At 39.0% G+C, this 20,442-nt stretch overlaps 1 protein-coding gene across 1 annotated transcript in view; it reads right to left on the reverse strand.

The window, feature by feature from the left end:
• Nucleotides 1-20,154, reverse strand: part of LOC127434182 (LIM zinc-binding domain-containing Nebulette-like) — a 27,384-nt gene extending 7,230 nt beyond the window's left edge. Inside the window, exons 1-3 of the mRNA XM_051686734.1 lie at nt 19,956-20,154; nt 16,387-16,481; nt 1,972-2,056 (exon numbers count right to left, since the gene is read on the reverse strand). Of these exons, the coding sequence (XP_051542694.1) occupies nt 1,972-2,056; nt 16,387-16,481; nt 19,956-20,024 (249 nt within the window). The 5' untranslated portion in view covers nt 20,025-20,154. The remainder of the gene's footprint in view (nt 1-1,971; nt 2,057-16,386; nt 16,482-19,955) is intronic.
• Nucleotides 20,155-20,442: the final 288 nt, after the last annotated feature.

Genomic DNA, 20,442 nt, shown 5'->3' on the forward strand with positions numbered 1-20,442 from the left:
ACCTCCAGCTCAAGTGTTTCTATCTTTAACATATTACTTTCATGATTTCTACAAGATGTAAAATTGTGTTGGAAAATCAAAAATTCACTCATTATTTACTCCCCCTCATGATATCCCAGGTGTGTAAAATATCTCAGCTCAGCAGGTCCTTATAATGCAAGTGAATGGAGATTTCTCTTTTGAAGCTCCAAAAATCACAGACAGTCAACATAAACATCATCCATACGACTCCGGCGGTTAAATTAATGTTTTCTAAAGCAACACGGACACTTTTGGTTCAACAAATATCAATATTGAAGTACTTGTTAACTATAAAGCATCTGCAGCGGTATGCACCAGTGATGTAATCGCATTGGCACAAAATGTCCCAGTTTAAAACATAAAAATCTCCTGACCGTGACTATATAACATGATGAATTAATGACATGAGAAGATGGCCAGAGGTGTAGTACAGAGATTCCATTACATATCATGAACAAACAATTAACAATATATTGTTTACAGTATTTATTAATCTTTGTTAATATTAGTTAATAAAATACAATTGTTCGTTGTTAGTTCATAATGCATAAACTAATGTTAACATATACAACTTTTGATTTTAAAAATGTATTAGTATATGTTGAAATGAACAAGCTGTAAAATGCTAAAGAAGTTCACGGATGTTAACAAATGGAAACGTTGTGTTGTGATTCATGATTTAAAATCTTTCCCCTCTACTTCCAGTTGATATGACATCCCGTGAACACATTCAAATACTCATGAGAACTTTTAGCAACTCTACAACCTGTAAATCCACTTCCCCTGCTAATTACACTTCAACATCAACATCATCGATTTCAATATAGCAACCACTGGACTGGAAGATCAAAGACTGCGTGCTAGTTTCTCTGGTGCATAAGGTGAATAATGTGGATTTGACCAGTGGACATGTTTATACTGTACCAAAGTCTAATGACAGACTATATGACATGTGCACACACACTCCTCTAGATATCCACTTTTCTGGTGTGTTCTGCATCAAATAAAACATGTACATCCACGAGCATTAAAGGAAGAGAATCATGATTTGAGCATTTCAGAAATCTGGGTCACACACTGAGAAATTCCATCATGAAACACTGTTTGGATTTCTGATTAATGCTTTATGCTCATCTTCACAAATCAGAACTGTGAAATGACTTGACATGGTGTGATTTATGTAGAGATTCAAACAATTGAAATGTAATTGCTGTGATGTTTTCATGCGTCACAAATATCCAGAAACCATGAAGAAACAGATGAAAAGACTGTCTTCTGTTCTATGATTGTCTCAATGACACACACACACACACACACACACACACACACACACACACACACACACACACTCACACACACTCACACACAAACACACACACACACACACTCACACACACACACACACACACACACACACACACACACAAACACACACACTCATACACACACACACACACAAACACACACACACACACACACTCACACACACTCACACACACACACACAAACACACACACTCATACACACAAACACACACACACACAAACACACACACTCATACACACACACACACACAAACACACACTCACACATGCACACACACACACACACACTCACACACACAGACACACACACACACGCACACACACACACACACAGACACACACACACTCACACACGCACACACACAGACACACACGCTCACACACAGACACACACGCTCACACACACACACGCACACACACTCACACACGCACACACACGCACACACACTCACACACGCACACACACACACACTCACAAACACACACACTCACAAACACACACACAAACACACACACACATCTGAACTCTTCATGTAGATATGGTACAGTATAGATAATGTTTGATGTGTGCTATAGTATACTGTATAATGTACATGATATGCACTAATATCAGATCTGAACTCACCTGACTCTGCAGTTCACTCTGCTGTTTCAGTCGCAGGTTCTCTGGCGTGTCTGTCACGATTGTGAACGATGTCTTCGGATAGTGACTGAAAAATGTAGAAATATAATGATTATTTCCATGTGCTGGAATTCATACATATTCAACATATTCATTAAAATACAAGATATTGTAGATCCCAAAGATAATGAATTTCATTTAAAGGAATAGAAAATTCTGTGATCATTTAACACTTGACTAAAAATACTTCAGTGCATATACAGTACAGTATACAGTGAAAGTGCTGATCAGACAGTAATAATCATCGCTTCAAACTCTGAGAATAAAACAATAGCTTTTCATCATGACTTCACTGGTATTATGTGATAAAAATACACCATGAATGGCCATCAAATCAGCAGAAAGTTTCCCTGGCAACTGCTGACTCCGCCCCCAAACACACTCCTGAGCAAAAATAACCAATCAGCTCTCAGTTCATCGGCACATACGTGACAAAGTGTGAACCCAACATGAGTGTTCAGTTACAGTACAAATGATCATGCGCTTTATCAGTGAGAATATGAACTCAGAATGGTTACTGTCGTTATGCAGCAGAAGATCGTTACAGGAAATGCCCATCGGTGGAATTACAGTGTGTGTTACTGTTTCAGAACACAGACATCTTCAGTAGAAACCGTCCTGTAAACCTCCATCTGATGCTACAAGTGTCAAATCAGACGAGGAAATATGGAGGCGTAAACACACCAATACTAAAGTCACGAGGATACGATTTTATTGATCTCCTAGAACAAGATATACAGGTAGACCTACACTGTAAACCATCATTTTATACACTATCTGCAAAATATTCAAACTTTACAATAAGCAATTGTAGGTCTATAACAAGCAGAAGATTTGTTTGTACATTTGATTTGGGCAATAACTGTGATTGACACAGTGCAACAGTGTCATTTCTGCTCACGAGACGTCGAGTCTGAAGTCTGCTTTGCTATTACCAAATCTCAAGCGCTTGAACTTTAGAGGGTTGCCGTGGATGCGCTAATGTTCCTTCAAAAGAAAAGTGCATTACAGCCTGTGAGGAACAATAAATGCAAAATATTCTTCTGTTTGTCTGTGAGCATCTGGTGGCTTGATTTCCAAGGCAAGTTTATTTTACATAAAGAATACACATACATTTTAAAACCAATTTAGAGAAATGAGAATCAAAAGTAATAAAAGAAATAAAAAAATGATTCAAATGAATATAAAAAGGTGAGTGCAGCACAGTGTTCAGTTAAACAGATGTGTTGAATGTGGCTAGTGTTGGAGCACATCTGACCTCTTCTGGTGTCTGTTTATTTTCAACAAGCATATCTGCAATGTATTTAGGTCCTACGCCATTGAGTGATTTATAAATGAGTAATAGTACTCTAAAATCAATTGTAAATGTAACTGGAAGGCAGTGTAAAGACATGAGGACTGGAGTAATATGCTCTGATCTTTTGGTTCGGATGAGAATATTGGCTGCAGCATTCTGAAAGAGCTGCAGGTGTCTAATGGTCTTTTTGGGAATGTCGGTGAGGAGTCATTGCAGTAGTCCACCCTACTGGTGATGAATGCATGAACAAGTTTCTCTAAGTCTTGACTGGATACAAAACATCTAATTCCGGCTATATTTCTGAGATGATAGTAGCTGATTTAGTTATTGCTTTGATGTGACTACTGAAACTAAGATCTGACTCCAAAATGACACCAAGATTCCTGACTTGATTTTTTCTCTTTAGACCCCTGGAGTCAAGGTATGTGTTCCCCTTGGGAATTTCTCCTTTGTTACCAAATGCAATGACCTCTGTCTTGTCGTTGTTTAACTGAAGAATGTTTCGGCACATCCTACTGTTCATTTCATCAATGCACTGGCACAGAGAGTCGTTTGGTGATAGGGATATGTAAATCTGTGTGTCGTCTGCTTTGGTACACAATGTGGTTCTTTTTCATAATTTGGCCTTTGGTCTATTTCAAGCAAAGAATGTATTGAATGTGTCAGATCATTAAAAAAATTATCATAAAATATAGTAATAATAAACAACTTCAACTGTACTTTTCTGAGTTAAATAAACTAAATAAAAAATACTAAAATACTAAATAAATTACTAGAACTATACCAGATAAAACTTCCCTTTGGGAACAGTTTTGGATGTCCACTCTTGGAAAAAGACCCAACAAATAAATAAAATCATGATTTATAAAATTCAAATAATGCAAAACGTTTTTTAAATAGAGTTAGCTTTATACAATAACAACAGAAGTCTTTGGTATATCCCCATTTAGATAGCTGAGCAAACGTGTATGTGTGTGTGTGTGTGTGTGTGTGTGTGTGTGTGTGTGTGTGTGTGTGAGTGTGTGTGTTGAGCAGGTCTTCTGTATAAAAGTGTCTCTCACTGAACAGCGTTACCACTAGCAACTCAACTCTGTTCACTTTGTCTGAGTCATGAAACTGAATCCAGTGAAACAAAGAGTTGCTCTGTGTGTGTGTGTGTGTGTGTGTGTGTGTGTGTGTGAGAGAGAGTCTGAGCCAAACTAACACTGCAGTAACCTGACAAACACACACTCACAAGACAGCACTCTAGAAGTGTAGTGTACATGCACTGAATGAGTATTCATACATGATCAGAGATACACATGTTCCTGCAGTCTGTGGGGATGAAGCTTTGATCAGATGACAAACGCACACAACAGCTACACACTCTGACTGCACAACAATTCAGGATTCAATCATTTAGTCTGTGAATGTTTTAATCATTACTGAAGCTTGTATCTTGAGTGAGTGAAGTAACAGTATTTAGTATATAGTGAGTATGTAATGTGTAGTGTGTGTAAATCAGACGCTCAACAACTTCCTAGTGAATGACAGATGAGCTGCACTGAAATATTCCCATAATGCTCAAAACTAACATGACATCATCATGACATCACTTTCAGTGTGTGTGTGTGTGTTTGACATTAATCAGAGAGTAACTTCCTTATTACAGCAATGAAACACTCACTACAGGCAACAGATTTAGCAGCTCTACTGTTTATTTGGAACAATAAAACAAAAACATAGGGCCTTATTTCTGAATGATTTGCATCATTGTACAAATGATGGAAATAAAATGATCTCTTCATATGAAGCCGCTAATCGTTTTAACTCACTTGCTTTTCATCGTCACATAATCAAGCGTTCTTTGATGCAACACCACGTGTGAATACATTTCAATTAAGCAGAGCAAAAGAAAAGGTTTCCCATAGCAACGGCCAACAAACAACACACACACACACACACACACACACACACCACTTAATGAAGGAGACTCTAAACTGGACAGACACTTCACAATTAAACCCTTTTCTGAACACTCAGGGCCCTGTTTTAAGTAGCGTTCAGCAATAAGTCATAAGCACAAAGTCAATGGACATGGCCATGAAGTTTTGGAATATTCGTGCAAGCATGCACTGAGTCTAGGAGCAAGTGGGTTTGGCGAAATCGTGCGCACTAAGTGCAAATGGGCCGGGTCAAATGCAGTTTAATTCTGAGGTTCTTCTCCGGTTATTGCAGCGTCTGCTATTATATAGTCCATTCCCTCAAGCACCAGCGATATAACAAACACAGCACATTTATAAGAGGTTGGTCGTGTAAATGGACTGTATGTACTGAAATAGAAGAATACAAACTCATTTTTATGCTTATAAAATGTGATTCTCATCAGGATTTGGATGTGCGCTCCGTTAAATTATAGAGAATATAAGTATTGTTAATCATTTTCATCTACTGACACACAAATCATGGCTAGTATTAACAGTGATCGGCACTTCACTTCTACAGGTCGATTCTGAATTTGAACAACTGAATTCATTTATTGAAACGTGAAAAAATTCAACCAAAAATATTTCTAAATTCAAATTACACTTCAAATATAATGAAAATATAATCAAAATAATGAAATGGTAAAAAAAAATATCATATAACAAATCCAATTTCTTTCACCGCCACCTTTTGCAGTGACTTAAAACTCACTTATGACAACAGGTGGAAAAATATTAATACAAATTATATAATGAATACAATTGTAAATATAAACATAATAATAATAACTGAAAAATAAACCATGACCTATAGATAATTTTCACAAATCTCATCACAAAACGGCTACAACTCTGATTGTCAGGGACATAATTGCGTTCATTACAATCGCAAAACTCTGGACTGTTAATAATACAGAGAATATCAAAATCCACAAAAGGAGGTAGATCCTTTTCCTATTTGGCTCCTAAACTATGGAATAGTCTCCCTAACACTGTTCGGGACTGCAGACACACTCACTCAGATTAAGTCTAGACTAAAGACTCATCTATTTAGCCAGACATACACCTAATTTATCCATCAACTCACAATTAGGCTGCTTTAGTTAGGTCTGCCGGAACCAGAAACAGTGTTCATAATCTATAATTCTGCAATAAATTGAATGGCATCTACGCTAATATTATTCTATTTGTTTCCCTGTCTCAACCTCGGCATTCTTATCCAGCTCTGTTCCTGCTTGATGTCCAACTTCCATCGCTACGTGTTGCTGAGTGAATGCTAAATGCAGCCGGTGCCAGCCAAACATCACTTTAGTCTATTATGACGGACCTCAGAAGATGAACTGATGCCAACTCCAACCATAACACATGGGATACTTCATATGCCACTGCCTGAACCTTGGACTTAGGATAGACCCCACCAAAATGACCTGCTGGTTGAACTGCGATGCACGTCACTGATCTCTGCCTGCATCACTTTGGTCTATTGTTGGACTACACTCTTATAATGGAAAACATCGACTATCAATTAATTGCCAACAAAAGCCTTCATCAGCCAACTAACAAAGGACAGTGTATCAGTGTGAACTTCTGCAGTTAATCCAGGATGAACTTCAAAGACATTAGTCATTAATCTTACAGTTCATACAAAATCTTTGTTTAAACACTGACCCTTAACACTTACTTAGTTTAATAATCTTAAACCATGACCTGCACTGCACATAAATAACTAATATTGTCATTATATTCATGATGTTAGTCAGAGGGGAACTGGCCCCCACAGTGAGTCTGGTTTCTCTCAACGTTATTGTTCTCCATTAATCAACATCTTATGGAGTTTTGTGTTCCTTACCACAGTCGCCTTCAGCTTGCTCACTGGGGTTATAAATACATAAAATATTAAATTAAGGCAAAATCAACCATTATATTTTTATCAAACAGCACAATGATGTTACAGACATTATTGGCTTTAATTTCTGTTACAGCATAATTTCCTGTACAGCTGCTTTGAAATGACGTCTGTTGTGAAAATGTGCTATACAAATAAAAACAATTATAATTTAATGTTCCACTATACTTTCAGATTTTGGACATGTACTTTATTACCAGCTGCTGGTGGAATCTCCAAACTGTAAATGTAGGAACTGATTTAAACTCTGTGCTGAGATCAGATGTGCTTTTGAAACATCTTAGTTCAAAGACCTATTTCTCAGGAAAATAGCAAATTACGCTTTACGTCACTTCATTAACATACAATACACACACAGTTTGTGCAAACACTCACAATCACGCCCACTCGTGCTTTGTGCTGGCACGAACATTGGATAAGACGTCGTAGTGCGTTTATGCTGCGTACTCACAAAAATAAAGCCCTAAATGTGTATTATAATATAATGCAATATAATACCTCATCAGAATCAAAACTCCTCCACAGATAAAGGTTACATTTCCAGTATTCTTTAAAACGGTTTACAGGAATATTCAAGAACGCTTCTAAACCGTATTAAGAGAGAATCAGTTTCAGGAGTTGTATACTCATGCGTGTTGTAAAAAATCCACAAAAGTAAATGCTGCTTTACTTGAATAAATGAACAATTGTCAAAGGCGTTGTTTCCATGACTGCAGACGACGTCAATGTCTAAATATACGATCAGCGTTTTTAAACATCCTGCCAGAAGTGAAACACAATGATGCAGATTTGAGCTCATTGTCTGAAATGTTGTGCTGCTCTTTTCATTCTCATTCTGCTGCTGAGAAACAAAAATACTTTTTATATCACGGAACATGATGAAGCTTTCTGCTGTTATAGGTCTGCCTGTCTTATTCATCTATCTAAAATAACAGTGATGGTGGAAACTGATATAAATCTATATTACTGCTAAAATGTGTGTTAAAGCTAAAGCTTGAGGCGCTAAAGCCCGATGATCGACCTGAGTGGGAGCGTGAATGTACAAACACGACCTCACTGACACGCACACGCACACACACACACACACACGTTTATCCACTGCAGCACAGCACAACTGCTCTTCTGTCTATTGTAGAACTTAACTTACATGCATTAAAATAAAATATGAACTAAATGTTTAGCTAATGTGAACATTGATATAAAACACACAGATATCACTGAAAAACACGAGATCAAAAACAGTTTGCCACACAAATACAGAATATGTTTCTCTAAAGTCTCTCAGCCTGATTCTGGTGAGGTGAGGTTAGATCTGGTGTGGCCCTGAGGGCGACTGAGTGACCCAAATTCACACTAACCCACGATTCACTCTGCTAATACAGAACCACAGATTTAACACACACACACACACACACACACACACACACACACACTTCCACATACACACACACACACACATAAACCTACACTCAGAATCCATTGAGATAAGAATGGTGCTGCTATAAAGTTCATCATGAGTGTGTTTATTGAATTCAGCACACATTATATCACCACCATGATACTAGTGTGTTTCAGGTGTTTGTTTACTGTCTTGAGAGAAAAGAGTCTCTGTGATTTTCTGCTCTCTAGATCTGACTGGAGTCGCGTGGCACCATGCGAGGTTCGGACGCGTGAACGGCAAGCTCTGCGCACTTTGCTCGTTTTAATACTTTTTATGTCATAAACCGGTGAGATTCGATACACCCTGATTCTTTGATCTACTAAAATGTTTTACTGATTCCAATGACAAGTCAAACTAACATAACAGCAAACACGGAATTCAATTACATGAACCTAAATACTTTCCTCCGAACACCCCCCCCGCCACAAACACACACCCCAGTGACCAACAGTAAACCAACAATGACACACAAATAAACCATAAATCAACAGAAAGTATTCAGAAAAAAATAAATAAGAAGAAAAAAATAAGAAAAAGAAAAGAAAAAAACAATAAGAATGCACTCACACATTCAATATTGCCCATCTCCCTCCACTGTCTCCCCCCGAGAGCCCTCCAAAAAATCCAAATACCTACTCCATTTTTTATTAAATAATCCTTTAATAAAATTAAACATGTTGCCCAGCCTTCTACCAACCATCCCCTCAAAAGCCACCACTGTGCCCAACTCTGTGCACCAATCTTAACTGTTCTAGGAAGACGACATATCAAAGAATTCAAAATCCTCGGGCTCTGGAGACATTAAAAGACACTTACATGCTCAAGCTGAAGCCCCTGAGCAGCAGGCCGCAAGCCCAGGACTCAATTTGGCCGGTGAGGTGAAAGAGATTCAGCGTCAACTGTTGAACATGTCGGCAATGCTGACAAAATTCACTGAGGTGGTTACAAGAGTGGGGGATGCTGGGGAACAGATCGATTATCTTGAGTCATCAGAGAGGGAATTAGCTGCTAAACCGCTAGCGACCAAGGCAGACTTGGAGCGCGTTTGAGAAAAGTTGGTAGACCTTGAGAATCGTAACCGGCGAAACAATTCCTAAGCGTGCAGAGTGTCACAATATGGTGGAATTTCTGGATGGGCTCTTTCCGAGTCTACTTGACATAACACGCCATAAGCTGGAAATCAAGCGGGCTCACAGAGTCCCGGCTCGGAGATCCGCTGAGGGAGACAGGCCCCGATAAATTCTGTCCAAATTTCTGAGAACATCTGATAAAGATCTTGTGTTATGCGAGGCAAGGAGTAAAGGAAAGCTTTCTTGGAAGAACCACAGTATTTTCTTGTTCCCAGACTTTGTGAATTCAACAAGAGAGAAACGTGATCGATTCAAGGAATGCAAGAAACTCTTACATCAACGGAAGGTCATTTTTGCACTGATGTTCCTGGCCAAATTGAGAATAGATACTAAGGGTGGCCACAAAGTATTTACATGTCCCCAACAAGCATTGTCCTTCATAAAGTCAATGAAATTAATAAGTCATTGTGTGAATCTCATGTTGCATCCGAGTGGGCCTGACTCACTGAACATTCACTTGACTGTCTGAGGAAGCTGGGTGCCTTTTTTGTTTATTTTTGTCTTGGTTCCGCCTAGCGGCTGGAGTTTGTTTTGTGGAATAGCACTCCTTCGGGACAGTGTTGTGGATGTATCTGCACGTTCTTTGTGCTTATGTCTCCTATTGGCTGGAGTTTGTTTTGTGGAGTGTTTTTTGTAGAACATTGGAGTGATTAGGTCATCTGCTGCACTCATGTAACAGCTGGCTCACTGAACATTTGTTTTACTGCCTGAGGAGACTGGACGGCTTTTTTTGTTTTTTTGTGCTGGTTCCGATAGCGGCTGAAGCTTGTTTTGTGGAGGAACACACCTTCGGGACAGTTATGTGGATGAATCTACACGTTCTTTGTGTTTATTCTACCTATTGGCTGGAGTTTGTTTTATAGATTTTCTTCTGTTATGTAATTCTGCCACACAAAATTTTTATAGAAACACCGGACTTGAGCAATCCGACGGCAAAGTTGTTGTGGGGGCTCTCATAGGCGTACATGGACTTTTTGAGTTTAGAGGGATGGACGCCGGTTGGCGCTGTCGTGCGCGGGGTTAATGTGCATGTTTTTCTTTTTTCTGTTTGTTTGGTTCTGGGGGAAGTTTGGGGTTTGATTATTGCACTAATGTTGGAATGTGGTCTTTATAATTTTGTTTTTGACACACAATCTATTTTTTCTAACATGTCAAAATGTCAAATGTTAATATGAGTGGATTATCTCTCTATGTGGAATGTGAATGGTTTGGGGCACCCCATAAAAAGAAGGAAGGTTATTTATTTTTTTAAACGTAAGAAATTTGATATAGTGTTTCTTCAAGAAATGCATCTTTCCCCGCAGAAAGCTTAAAAATTTGGGAAGGTATGGGGTGGACATGTTTTCTTTAGTGTTGGCTCAAGTAAGAGCAGGGGAGTCATTATATTGATTAATGAACATCTACAATTCAAATGTCTCAAACAGATTAAAGATAAATTAGGAAGAGTCATTATTGTTTTAGCAGAAATTCAGGGGCAAAGGTTGATTTTGGCTAATATTTACGCACCTAACACTGATGATCAGGGCTTTTTTATAGATCTTGAAGGGATGTTGCAAGCTGCTGGCACCCCTCATGATATAATACTGGGAGGAGACTTTAAACTTTTGATGGATTCAGTCCTTGATCATAGTGAAGCAAAAGTGTGTAAGTCCTCTAGAGCAACACTGACACCTCACAGGATATGTAAAAATCTTGGTCTTACAGATATTTTGAACCCATCTGGGAGGGACTATACATTCTTTTCATCAGTCCATAAGATTTTTTCTAGAATAGATTTTTTTGTTATATCTAAGTCCCTCATTTAATCTGTTGTTGATTGCTCAGTTGGAAACATCTTAGTCTCAGACCACGCCCTGGTGAGTTGTTGCCATATATGGAGAAAAAGAGATCATATAGTTGGCGCCTTAATGTATCCCTTTTGCAAAATCCTGAATTCCAAAAATGCTAAAGGCTGAAATCAATGTCTATATGAAGACCAACTGGACCTCAGTATCCTCTGTGGGTGTGGCTTGGGAGGCACTTAAGGCGGTTCTTAGGGGTCAGATCATACAGTATGCCTCATTCATCAAAAAATCCAAAGCACGAGAACTTGTGGAGTTGGAAGGAAATATTAAAAGTGCCGAGGCAGAGCTGAAGCGCCGAATATCGTCTGATGGCCTCAGAGAACTGACCCGATTGAAATACAGATATAATACTATTTTGTCGCGGAAAGTGGAGTTTTGGTTATTCAGGGCAAGATATTCATACTTTGAGTCGGGGGACAAAGCAGGGAAGCTTTTGGCTAGATATAAAGCAGAGAGAGTCTTTTTCTACCATTCCCTCAGTGAAATCTGCTGATGGTGAAATATTTACCTCAGCCATTGATATTAATAATGCTTTTAAAGAATTCTATCTTGACCTCTATAGTTCCACGTCTTCGTCTACTGATGAAGATATTATAAACTTTGTGGAACAATTAAAACACCCTAAACTGACGACAGAGCAAAAACTCTCTTGATTCTGAGATAAACTTGGAGGAGGTAATTAAGGCCTTACCTACAGGCAAGTCTCCAGGGCCAGATGGGTTTGCCGCTGCATTTTTTAGATCTTATGCTACAGAACTGGATCCACTTTTATTAGAAGTTTATACTGAATCATTAAAGAATGGAAAGCCTAACCATGACACAAGCCCGGATCAGTCTGATTCTTAAAAAGGACAAAGATCCAAGCGAGTGTAAGAGTTACCGTCCGATTTCCCTGATCCAGCTAGACGTTAAAATATTGTAAAAAATTTTGGTTAATCAATGAAGTAAAGTTATGACATCTCTTATACATATAGATCAAGTGGGGTTTATTCGGGGCCACAGCTCTTCTGATAACATAAGGTGTCTCATCAATATCACGTGGTCAGTGGCGAATGATCAGACTCCGGTCACTGCCATCTCACTTGACGCCGAAAAGGCGTTTGATATGGTAGAATGGGATTATCTTTTTAAGATTTCGGGAATACTTTTGTTGGTTGGATTAAGTTACTTTATAGACAACCTGTAGCAGCGGTACAAACAAATGGATTAATTTCAGATTATTTTACTATGGATAAGGGCACCTGGCAGGGTTGCCCTCTTTTCCCGTTATTGTTCTGTCTTGCCCTGGAACCATTAGCAGCTGCGATAAGAAAGGAGGATGATTTTCCAGGGGTGGAGGCGGGAGGTGTGGCGCATAAGCTTTTGCTTTACGCAGATTATATTTTATTATTCGTCTCGGACCCCACTAGATCTATGCCTTGCCTCCACAGAATTATTAATTCCTTTTCTAAGTTCTCGGGATACAGAGTCAATTGGTCTAAATCCGAAGCTTTGGCTTTGACAGCGTACTGCCCAGTAACAGCTTTTTAATTGGGTACCTTCCAGTGGCCCAAACAGGGCATTAAGTATTTGGATATTTTATTCCCAGCAAAATTTGTGTGATTTAGTTAGAGTTAATTTTGACCCCTTAATAAAAAGGTTTTCGAGCGATGTGGACAGTTGGGCTTCATCACATTTATCTATGATTGGGAAGGTTAATGTTATTAAAATGAATTGTATTCCAAAATTCAACTACCTGCTACAATCTCTCCATGTAGATTTCCCCCCCTCTCTTATTTCAAGCAATTTGATAGCATAGCGAAGTCCTTCATTTGGAATGGTAAACGTGGTAAAAATGGTAAAAATGGAAAGCACCCCCCCCCCCCTTAAAGCGGCAGATACTCTGTGAGAGGTGATTACTGCTTTTGGAAAAGGTCATGAGGCATCAGTGTATTACTCCCTGCTAATTCAGAGTCTGGGGGACGGAGCTTTAACATCTATAATGAGATTATGGGAGAAAGATTTAAACTTGGTATTGGAGGAGGGAGTGTGGGCTAGGATTCTAAAAAACATCAAGTCTGTATCTAGAGATGCAAGGGTGCGCCTGATGCAATTCAAGATTTTACATAGATTCTATTGGACCCCCTCAAGCTTGTATAGGCTTGGTCTTAAAGACACACCCACCTGCTGGCGATGCCAACCAGAGGATTGAGACTCAACCCATGTCTTTTGGGGATGTGTTAATATCCAGGAGTTTTGGTTGAAGGTTCAGAGTTTTGTGTGTGATGTATTGGGCACTCAGGTTTCATTTTGCCCCAGACTCTGTATTTTGGGCGATGAAGCGGTCATCGATGTTGAGAATAGACACATAAAGAGTTAGATGTTAACCAGTGTCATGATCACCAGACAGGTAGTTTTAAGGGGTTGGAGGTCGGCTTGAGCGCCCTCATTACAGGAGTGGTGCTCAGAGATGGGGAGGGTGGCGGCCTTTGAAGAAGGGTCATTTAGAAGACTGGGGAAATTGAACTTGTTTGTGGGGAAATGAGTCTGACTTTATCATATAATTAATGGTTAAAATGCATATTATGTTAAACTAGAGAATCCATGTACTTTTCACTGTAAATAATTATTAAAATTACAGTGAAAACAATAATCAGGTGTTTCCAGAAGTCCCTGAGTGACCTATCTCATTTCATCATATTTTATGGGAATAGTTTTGTTTCATCAGCTATGTACATTGGGATGTTCTGTGTTATATCTGATTTTATCATATAAATATTATTATTTTAGTGTCACATGTGTTTCTGTAATGGGGTTTTGTGTTTGTCTCTACATGTGTATTAATTATTGCTACTTTTGTAGTTACTACAGTCAGTAATAATACTTCTTAAAGTGAAAAGCAGACTTTTATAACTCCAGAAGGTTAGTATATCAAGTTTATATCATTTAATAACGGGCAGAAGTCAGATCTTCATTACACTGTATCCCTGAGCAGAATGTTTGAGTAAAATCATCACACAGATCAGTCTCGTCCTGTCGGTGTGTGTTGAACTGTTCATCATGACGACAGTCTCTGGAACACACGCCTGTTTTCAAAATGTCACACGAAGTAATAACATCAAGTAACAATGTGTGAAAGGTCAGAGCAAAGTGACATTTAAACACACAATCAAATGCAAATCAAGAAAAGGCCAAACGAGTCGGACATCTATGATGTTTATGTGTTTTATGAGCGCAGACACATTCACTCATTCATCCACAATTACCTGACGGATTCATCATTCAAATCAGACAAACAATTAAAACCGCAGATTGATCACGACTAAAACTGCTTTTGATGAGAGAATCCGAAACAAACGTGTGAGTATGTGTGTGTGGCCGTATATGGAAGTGTGTGCATGTGTGTGTGAGTGTGTGTGTGTGTGTGCGTATATGCGCGTGAATGTATGAGAGTGTGTGTACATGGATGTGTGTGTGTGCGAGTGTGTGTGTGCGTGTGCGAGTGTGTGTGTGCGTGAGTGTGTGAGCGTGAGTGAGTGTGTGCGAGTGTGTGCGCGCGTGAGTGTGTGTGTGCGTGAGTGTGCTTGAGTGTGCGTGTGTGCCGTGTGTGAGTGTGCGCCGTGTGAGTGTGTGTGTGTGCGTGAGTGTGAGTGTGTGTGTGTGTGCAGTGTGTGTGTGCAGTGTGTGTGTATGTGTGTGCGTGTGAGTGTGTGCGCGTGCTTGAGTGTGCTGTGTGTGCCGTGTGTGAGTGTGCGTGTGTGCAGCGTGTGTGTGCAGTGTGTGCGCGCGTGTGAGTGTGCCGTGTGTGAGTGTGCGTGTGTGCCGTGTATGAGTGTGCGTGTGAGTGTGCGTGAGTGTGTGTGTAGTGTGTGTGTGTGCGTAGTGTGTGTGCGTGAGTGCGTGTGCGTGTGAGTGTGCATGAGAGTACGAGTGTGCCGTGTCTGAGTGTGCGTGTGAGTGTGCGTGCGTGTGTGTGTGCCATGTATGAGTGTGCGTGTGTGCAGTGTGTGTGTGCAGTGTGTGAGTGAGTGTGTGTGTGCGTGTGTGTGAGAGTGTGTGTGCGTGTGTGAGTGTGCTTGAGTGTGCGTGTGCAGTGTGTGAGTGTGTGTGAGTGTGCGTGAGTGTGTGAGTGTGTGTGTGTGCAGTGTGTGTGAGTGTGCGTGAGTGTGTGAGTGTGCGTGTGTGCAGTGTGTGTGTGCGTGTGTGTGCGTGTGAGTGTGCAGTGTGTGTGTGCAGTGTGTGAGTGTGTGTGCAGTGTGTGAGTGTGTGTGAGTGTGCGTGAGTGTGTGTGTGTGCATGTGCCGTGTATGAGTGTGCGTGAGTGTGTGTGTGTGTTTATTGCAGCAGTGGCTGTTTTCTTCATGAAACTTCAGTATTTGATGTCCATCTGTCTGCAAACACTGAAAATAAACTTGATGTCCAGCAGCTCGTCTCCACCCATCTGCTTTGATTTCTCTCATAAACTCAGTGCAGGATAATAAACAGATTTCCACATTCGCTTTGATGAAAAGAATTTAAAACAGACAGACATGATTCACCTGTGAAAGTCTCAACACACCTCAACATCATCACACTAGCACAAAGAATTATGAAACGTTTCAATTAATGAGATTTCAATCATCTCCAGGTTATTACTTTGACTCACTGTACGAGCACATGAACTCTATCTGATATAAGAACTAACATGAAGTGTGTCAAACTTCATACAGTCTCTTATCACACGTGAAATCATATCTGAATCTCCTGTAAGAGCTGACACTGTAAACTCTTTATAAACACCATTATAAACACACTTACGCGCTGCAGTACGGTTTCTTCTCGTAGCCTTTATAGTTCTTCATATTGAGGGTCATCTTACACACTTCACAGTGGAAACAGCCTTTGTGCCAGTTCTAAACACAACATATCACAATCACAAATCACATTTCATTTCTACATACAGTTCCTGCAGATCAATTGTTTGAGGTGATAAAAATGAGAAATCTTTTAAAAATCTAGTTTATAACATACGTGTCAAGTTTGTGTACATGTAATCTTTGCGTGCATGTTGGTTTAACAAATATTTAAAAAACTTTTCTTGCATTTTATGCAAAAATTATAAATGTTTTAATGTCATGTGGTGTAACCATCAAGTAAAAGGTATTAACATCCTTTCCTTGCACCGTGAACACATGAGTGTACATAACTTCATCATTCTTTTTTTTAGGTAAAAACTTTTATGACAAATATAATGAATTTTAGAGTCACTAATATCAAGATGTTTTCTCAGGGTTACTCCACATGACCTGATCACATAAAAAGAACAAGAAAACTGATATTTAATGATAGGACAAATTAATATTTTATAAAAACTTCACACACACTCATGTAAAGAACCGAATGGCGACCTGCATGTTGGTTACACCACCTGACTATTACTTAAAAGTATTTCAAATATTAATCATATTTTTCATTATTCTTCATTAATTTCAGCTTTTTTACACCACATGACATTTTTTATTTTAAAAATATCAAAATGACTTTGAACTCAGAAACTGAAAACATGTTCATCACAGCAGAGGTGATTTCAAGTCTTTGTTTGGGGGAAATTGTATTTTTGACATCAAAAACTGTTTCCAGCAACTACAGGCCTTAAAATGTTGCATAAATCATATAAATCAGTGGATTGATCAGAATAAACTGAATCACTGCAATCAAATGATCATTTGTCAAATCAGAAGATAATGAGTTATATTTCAAATATACACCAAAAATACTGAAGACGTTTGAACAAGTCATATTTATAGACTTATTGTCACTTTATAATGAATAATACAATATATAATTTATTAATAATATACTATTCAACTACCTCTCTCTCAGTGTGTATAGAAGGGATATGGTGAAGGTACAATATTATAGAATAAACAGTAACATATATATATATATATATAGGGTACAATGGGGTTAAAGGCACTCCTTTAGGAAATTTGGCTTTTTTCTGGTCAAAAATATGTATTTAATTTGATTGAATATTGATGGAGCAACATCATTTGTGTGAAAAGAAATCATTGTTTCCATTAAAATTGAGTTTTTAAAAAAGGTGGTGAGGGAGCCGTTTACCCCTCACTTTGGGTAAAAGCCCCCAGGGGGGTTAAAGTGATATGGTGTAGATACCGGGGCAATAGATATAGGGCACAATTGGTCAACTAATGCAAATCATGTTGAGACAGCAAGATGCTTTTATGCGTAACAAATGAAGATGATGCTTACTCAAAATAACTACTTCAGAAAAATCAAGCATTTCCTGTTCATTTCAAACACATTTGACATTTTATTACATCTCAAGTATTCTATAAACAAACTAATCTCTATTATGATTGGATCAGTCAATGTGAGCCCACTTTGAATATTCTTCAGAAAAACAATGTGTTTAATAGGGGCCTTTAGCCCTTTTTACCCCAAATACTATCCGTACACTTACTGGACACTTATTGAAAAATGATTTAATGACCTTGATCATCAAGTATTTTCTCTCAAAAGAAATGTGATCATTTCAGGGATTTTCATTAGATACATTCATAAAAAAGAATACAAATCAACCTTTAGACACCACACACAAAGATCTCATGAAACAGGAAAATATTCCAGTGTTTAGTGACAAACAGGTGTTTAGGAAAGTACTGTGGTAGTTTCTGATGCTATTTAGTGTTTTAGGAGAAAATCTGATCAAAGGAGCCTTTAACCCCACTGTACCTTAACACACACACACACACACACACACACACACACACACACACACACACACACACACACACAGTGCGTTCAGAAAGTATTCAGACCTCTTCATTTCTTTCATTTTTTGTTATGTTGCAGCCTTATGCTAAAATGCTTTATTTTATTTTTTTCACATCAATCTACACTCCATACCCCATAATGACAAAGCAAAAAACAGATTTTTGATAACTTTCCAAATTACTTAAAAATAAAAAACTGAAATATCACACTGACATAAGTGTTCAAACTCTTAACTCAGTACTTAGTTGAAGCACCTTTGGCACCAATTACAGCCTCAAGTCTTTTTGAGTATGATGCTACAAGCTTGGCACACCTATTTTTGGGCAGCTTCTCCCATTCTTCTTTGCAGGACCTCTCAAGCTCCATCAGGTTGGATGGGGAGCGTCGGTGCACAGCCATTTTCAGATCTCTCCAGAGATGTTCAATCGGGTTCAAGTCTGGGCTCTGGCTGGGCCACTCAAGGACATTCACAGAGTTGTCCTGGAGCCACTCCTTTGTTATCTTGACTGTGTGCTTAGGGTCGTTGTCCTGTTGGAAGATAAACCTTCTGCAAGTTTCTCTCATCTCCACACATGATCTCTGGAGCTCTGTCAGAGTGACCATCGGGTTCTTGGTCACCTCTCTTACCAAGGCTCTTCTCCCCCGATTGCTCAGTTTGGCTGGGTGGCCAGCTCTAGGAAGAGTCCTGATTGTTCCAGACTTCTTCCATTTAAGAATTATGGAGGTCACTGTGCTCTTGGGGACCTTCAGTGGAGCCGAAATGTTTTTGTAGCCTTCCCCAGATTTGTGCCTCGACACAATCCTGTCTCTGAGCTCTGCAGGCAGTTCCTTTGACCTCATGGCTTGGTTTGTGCTCTGACATGCACTGTTAACTGTGGGACCTTATATAGACAGGTGGGTGCCTTTCCAAATCATGTCCAATCAATTGAATTTACCACAGGTGGACTCCAATCAAAGTGCTGAAACATCTCAAAGATGATAAAGAGAAATGGGATGCACCTGAGCTCAATTTGAAGTGTCATAGCTGAATACTTATGTCAGAGTGATATTTCAGTTTTAACTTTTTAATAAATTTGCAAAGGTATCAAAAATCTTTTTTTTTGCTTTGTCATTATGGGGTATGGAGCGTAGATTGATGTGAAAAAAGAAATAAAGCATTTTAGCATAAGGCTGCAACATAACAAAATGTGAAAAAAATGAAGAGGTCTGAATACTTTCTGAATGCACTGTGTGTGTGTGTGTATATATATATATAGGGTTAGGTCTAATATATATATATATATTCATGAAATACAAGCTTTGGCAGGATAAGACGAATGTTTGTCTTTTCAGTGTATTTGTAAGTATTTGTTGACATTAAACTACAAATATCTTTAATTTCTAAAGAAGTGTGATTCTCATTGATGAGACTTCATCACAGTTACTGGACTATAAGATTATGAATAATTTATAAACTTCATTATGTAAGACATGAATGAGTCCTCACACTATTACCCATCAAAACACAAAAATCAACATTAAACAGCAAACTTTGAATTATTCACATCATATACAATCGGCTATTACAACTCCAGCTGATTATTGCTCACCTTCTCGAGACAGCTGATCTTCTCTGTCGGATAAACGATCTTCCCGCAGCGCGCGCACGGAGGATTCATCTTCAGATTCAATCAAAAGATTCAGTTTAATCTTCACAACAGTGTTCAATGTGTTCAGAAGAGTGAAGAGCTGTTCACTGATGCGCCACTCTCAATGTTTCAGTATGTGTGTGTGTGTGTGTGTGTGTGACTGTGCATGTGTCAGTGTGCGCGCGCGCGCGTGTGTGTGCGCGCGTGTTGGGGGGGCACTCACGCAACACTAAATTATCTTTAATGTGCGCTAGAAAACAACATGAAGGCTGTGTCTCAAATCCTGCAGAGCTGCCTTCCTAGACTGCATTTAAGGGCACTTGCAGCATTTTTGGGTGTTTAGAGTTATCAGCATTTTGAGTATCATAAAGGCATTACAGTTGACTCAGAACGCGCCTGTGTAATAATAAAAAAAGCTGCATGCTCTTACATCATGCCCAAAAGTGCT

The sequence above is a fragment of the Myxocyprinus asiaticus genome, chromosome 44 (genome assembly GCF_019703515.2).
Source record: "Myxocyprinus asiaticus isolate MX2 ecotype Aquarium Trade chromosome 44, UBuf_Myxa_2, whole genome shotgun sequence".
NCBI classification, from domain to species: domain Eukaryota; kingdom Metazoa; phylum Chordata; class Actinopteri; order Cypriniformes; family Catostomidae; genus Myxocyprinus; species Myxocyprinus asiaticus.